The sequence below is a fragment of the Caretta caretta genome, chromosome 17 (genome assembly GCF_965140235.1).
Source record: "Caretta caretta isolate rCarCar2 chromosome 17, rCarCar1.hap1, whole genome shotgun sequence".
Lineage (NCBI taxonomy): Eukaryota > Metazoa > Chordata > Testudines > Cheloniidae > Caretta > Caretta caretta.
The window spans coordinates 4,460,393-4,465,740 of record NC_134222.1 but is presented as its reverse complement, the minus strand read 5'-3'; the positions used below and the strand labels follow the sequence as shown (position 1 = coordinate 4,465,740).

The following is a 5,348-nucleotide window of genomic DNA, read 5'->3' as shown; positions in this document are numbered from 1 at the left end:
AGCCGCGGAGGGTCACGTGCGCAGCCGGATATCCGGCGGGCCGGGGCCGCTGGGGGTCAGGGCAAGATGGCGGCGCTCAGGGGCCTCACTCTGGGTCCTGCCGCTGCCTTGCTCCGGGCTGAGCCGGGAGGAGCCGGGGCGGGCGCGGCTGCGGGGCGGCGCTGGGTGCGGGCGCTGCGGCGGAGCCCGGTCCGCGTGCTGCCCCCCCGCGAAGAGCAGAGAACGGCCGCCCCGGCCGGGCGGGAGCCCGCGGAGCCGAAGGGAGCCCGGCCGGCCCCGGAGAAGAGCCCGGCCGGGCAGGAGCTGCGCTACGAGAAGGCGGAGCCCGGAGACAGGAGGCTGGGGTAAGGCCCTGCGGCGCTCCCCGGCCCCGCAGGATCCGCTCTGTGCGAGAGCCGCTCGCTTCCCCTCCCCCGCCCCCAGACACGTTACCATGGCAGCAGTCACGCCAAACAACGTATGGGGACCCCCCCCCCCCCCGTTTCCCTTGGCTCCCTCCGCTACTGACAGACGCGTGGCACAGCCGGCCCCTTCCCCCCCCGGGCTGCTTCCAGCTTGGGCCCGGCCAAAAGCTACCTGCTGGCAAGGCGTGTAGGTCGGGGCTGCTTTAGTGGTGGTTAACGCATTGGGCATTACAGCAGCAGCGTAGGCATGATGTAATTGGCACTGATGGTCTGCAGCCGCTAGCCCGCCTCTCTTTTGCAGTTGTACCTATTGTAATGTAAGTATTGTGCAAAATCTCATTGTAGAAATCAGAGTTCCTTTCAGATGGTCAATGCAGTAGTCAGACTTACATCCTCAAGGCTAATAGTTTACTTATCTGCTAAATCACAAAAAGTCTCCAAGTGATTAGTGCACATGAGTGAGGTTTTTACATTTGGCTTCAAGTAATTATTTAAATTGGGTTGCTACCAACTGTGGAGCATGCAAGCTCCATGTTTGAGTGCATGCATGAACCCTGAAAGGAAAGCAAGGCACAAGTTCAGCTTAGCTTCACTCTACACCTGTCCCTTTTCCTCTGCCTTGTCCCCCTCACTCTGCTTCCCTTCAGTTTTCTTTACTTTAGCTTAAAAAAATAAGCCTGGAATGAGCAGGATGTTTGCTGCCTTCACATTGTTCCCTCTGCTCATGTTAAATCCTTTTTTCTACCTAGTGTCTGTCTTGTCTGTTTAGACTGGAAGCTCTTTGGGGCAGGGACTGTTTACTTGGCTGTTTTTGCAGCTCCTAGCACAATGGGGCGTGGCCCTTGGGCACTGCTGTAATAAACATGCTACATGAAATAATGGAAAGAGAAACTGAGGCTAGTGATGAAATTCACATCAGAGCAAATCCTAACACGAGAGGGAACAATGTTCAAAACCTCAGCTGTTAGGGAGCAAACTTTTTAAACCAATAAAATGAAGGAAATCTAAACTTATATATGGCAAGAGCTGAACAAAGCCTTAATATGCTGCATTGTGAAATTCTTTTGTCAGCTCATGGGAGAGGCACCAAGTTTCTGACTCTGGTGTTTGCCTGCCAGTGTATGAGCCTTCTTGCTTTTGCATTTTTCCACATAACTATTAATATTTCAGCAAAAGCACTTGCAAATAATTTGCTAACAAGCTACTCTGTGGTCAGTGTCGGTTCATAAATCCCTTAGAGTTCTCAACCCTTTTTTGAATGATATCCCGCTTTTTTTTTTTTTAATATTGGCAGTGGTCCCTCCCACTTTAGAATAGCGAGGACGCTGCCACCTACTGTTGCTATTGAGTTTGTTCAGGAGATACCAAGCAACTTACATCAAAACACAAATCAAACGGTACTATAAAAACACTCGTTACCTGTATTAGTGCTTCTGCTGTCAGTCCTTGAGAGATCTGGGCTTGTTCAGTACTGGAAAGCAGATCTATGCAAGGCCCCAAGAAGGCTTGCTGTGCAGCCAAGGCCCCCTAGAAAGTTTGGCTCCTGCACCCCCTTCTGGTTGAGAACCATTGCCTTAGACTGATCCTGCTGTAGAGATTAATAAGGGTGAGCATAAGGGATCCTATACAATAGCAGTAGTAGCTGCAGCCACTCTTAAATATGTATGCGGACAATCATTGGACAGAAGGAATAATATTGAGTCCAGGAAAGTTTTGAGTAACATCCTCCACCTGCAAGTGGCAAACTTCAAAGCTGACCAGAGATGTTACTAACATCCCAGCAGTTTTAACGGGTCATCTTCTCTATAGAAAAGTGGTGACTATTGCCAAGTCAAAGAAGTTTCGCGATCAGCATGGGAAGATTCTGCTGGAGGGTCAGAGACTTATCAAGGATGCCCTGGACGCTGGAGCAGTGCCCCAGACTCTCTTCTTCAGTACTGTGGGGCACCTAAAGGAACTGCCTGAGGAAAAGCTGAAGAAAACCACTCTAGTTAAGGTGAAGTTTGAAGACATTAAGAACTGGTCTGACCTCATAGCTCCTCAAGGGCTGATAGGTAAGTTTGCTTTCGAAATAGTAAACAACGGGTAGCTGCACTTAGCAGTTATTAAAATAAATGTAGCGACAAATACGACTTGACTGTCTCGTCACTAGCCCATTCCTGTTACTCTGCCAGTGACATGGTGTCAAGTGGAATTGGCTAGAAGAAGGATTCCTCTGCTTCCACTCAAACTGACGTGATAGACGGTCTTGTCACTTGCCCCTCCGCTTGAGGAGGGGACTACATTTCAATAGACCTCCTCAAAGCTTGGAAGATGATTGGCACTCATGGTGACTCTGAGGCCTCTGTCTAACTGACATCCCTGATGGTGCCTTGTGATACAGGTATTCTGCTGTGGCGTGTGGAAAAATGGCACCTATGATCTCTGAGCTGATGATGCCCATGAGGGGTTTGTTTTTTTTTAAATGATGCTTTCATTCTTTTCTTTACTAGGAAAACAGTCTTATGCAGACTCCAGCAGTACTGCTCCTCACCCTATCTTCAGTACTTCCAGTTCCACCACAAAAGTATCAGTTAGATCAGAAGTGATTAAAACAGATGCATCCCAGGGGCAGTGCTATGTCAGAAAAGCCATTGAGTCTCATTTGCCAATGGGCCTCTCCCTTTGTTTCCTCAGGAATCTTTTCCAGACCTGACCATGCAAAGATGACTTACCCAGCTGTCCATCTACAGAATTCGTTGCCCCTGTCCCTTATCTGTGACAATCTCCGCGATCCAGGAAACCTGGGGACTATACTGAGATCTGCAGCTGGAGCAGGCTGCAGCAAAGTGCTGCTCACCAAAGGTAGGCCTCTCCTTCTGGAGAGCAGGAGTCTGTGATGACTTCAGCTGTGGGGTCGGGAGAGTTTAATGAAAAATCAACCATTTGGAAAAGTGATGAGATTTCACTTGATATGGATGGAAACACACAACAGCTCACAGTGTGTTGGACCTTCTGTGGATACTCCTGTGATACCTAGTAAGTCTAGGGGCCTAGAACAAAGGCAGGTTCATAAGTACAGCATCCCATCAATAACTCTGCATACTGAGGGAGCTGAAGAGAGGTTAGCTTTCCAATTTGTGTGGTGCTAGGGTACCATAGGCCCATATAGGCCCAACAGCCTCCTGGCTGTTTCAGATGATGGCTTGCTCCAGGAAGCTTATATGCATTCTCCTTTGATGTGCTTTCTCACTAGCATTGAGTGCTGAATGCATATGCTTATGGAGATCTTGCACCTTCACTGTTTTCTATTACAGGCTGCGTGGATCCTTGGGAGCCCAAAGTGCTTCGTGCAGGCATGGGGGCTCACTTCCGCCTGCCCATCATTGCCAATCTGGAGTGGGAATCCATTTCCCACTATCTTCCCACAGACACGCAGGTCCACGTGGCCGATAGCCGCGACCCAAGAACACAGGACAAGATGGAGGATGTGTCGGGAAAGGTCAGCAGCTATGGCTGGGTTTCCAGACCTTACAACTTGAAGGCTCAGATAGGCAGAGAGGACTTGGCTTTTGATTCAGAGAGCGAGGAGGAGGGAACAGATGAGGCCTGGTTCCCAGAACTTGACAGTCAGTGTTACCACGAGAACTGGACACCGGCTCCAGCAGCAGCAGTAGTGATAGGTGGGGAGACCCATGGTTTGAGCACAGAAGCACTTCGGCTAGCAGAGAGCACGGGGGGAAAGAGACTGATTATTCCTGTTGTCCCAGGTGTGGACAGTTTGAACTCCGCCATGGCTGCGAGCATCCTGTTGTTTGAGGGGAAGAGACAATTGCAGTTGAGGAAGAAGCAAGAAAGCAAAAGACAGACGTTGCCTGCCTTGGGCTAAACTGTGCAGGAGACCATTCAGCACAGAAAGAGCCTCTTCTTCTTTATGTTCCCATGCAGGCAGCTTGCAGAGGAATCAATAAAATTACAGGTTTTGCAACAGCTATTCAGTTTATACTTGCACAGCTGTTAAAACAGACCTGCCCCCAAGAGGTCCATGCCCATGTTCAACATCCAGCCACTCCACAGCATGCCCACCATCTGCACTTGATGCCCCTTAGCATTGGTGGAACACATGAAGTTTTGAGCAGGGTGCCCAAACTTTGGGACTCCAAGGGCCACACTTATCTGCAGCTGCCATCATCAAGGTGTAGGCCTTGGAGAGAGCAGGCCTTTGCACCTGCTGCTGCCCTGACTGGTTCCTTAGGAATGTCATAAGGGGATTAGCAGAGAGCCATTCTTAGAGGTAGCTGTCAGACTTAGTGATTGCTAACACAGCCCTTCAGCGATTCAGTGAAAGTCCCTACCAAGCAAGCTTAAGTCCTCAAATCCATGCCTGCTCACCCGCCTTTGAAATGAGGGTGGGTTTGGTGCCATCTATTGAGCAACAACACACCCTCCCTTCCTTGATTCTGACCCTTGTGCACCAAGCTAGCTCTATAGCACAAGTAGGTTGCACTACTCACATTACTGGGACTAGGAAGCGCAAAGGAGAGGTTGTGCATCATGTGTGTCATTTACAGACAGTTATCCTAAGGGGACTCTTTCCTTGGGGTGGGTGAATCCCCCACCCTGAAGAAAAGGGCAGGTGGGAGTCTCTTACCAGGGCCCTGCTCAGTCTACTCTGCCACAGAGGTTCTCATATTCACTGTAAGGCAGAGGATGCTGGTCACGCTGCACGGCTGGCTTGCCCTTAACGCAGCAGAGATTTTTACCCTAAACAGAGCTTCATGTGGCTTTCCAGGGCCATGGGGGAAGGTAAAAGAGCTAGTGCAGCGGGGATGAAGTGTAAATTGTATTGTACAAGGGCTCGATATATGGTTCTCACAGAAGAAAAAACACCCCTGGCTTCTGTTTTTTCAGTAAGGGACAAACCTCTGCATTGAAGTCTCAGCAGCTGGCAGTAAAATCCGTTGG

General features: G+C 50.0%; 1 protein-coding gene across 1 annotated transcript; it reads left to right on the top strand.

The window, feature by feature from the left end:
* The first annotated feature begins 36 nt into the window (after nt 1-36).
* On the top strand, nt 37-4,377 carry MRM3 (mitochondrial rRNA methyltransferase 3). Its single transcript, XM_075120784.1, has 4 exons — nt 37-344; nt 2,214-2,458; nt 3,081-3,248; nt 3,701-4,377. The coding sequence occupies exons 1-4, from the start codon at nt 67-69 to the stop codon at nt 4,270-4,272; spliced, it is 1,263 nt and encodes a 420-aa protein (XP_074976885.1). The 5' UTR covers nt 37-66; the 3' UTR covers nt 4,273-4,377.
* Nucleotides 4,378-5,348: the final 971 nt, after the last annotated feature.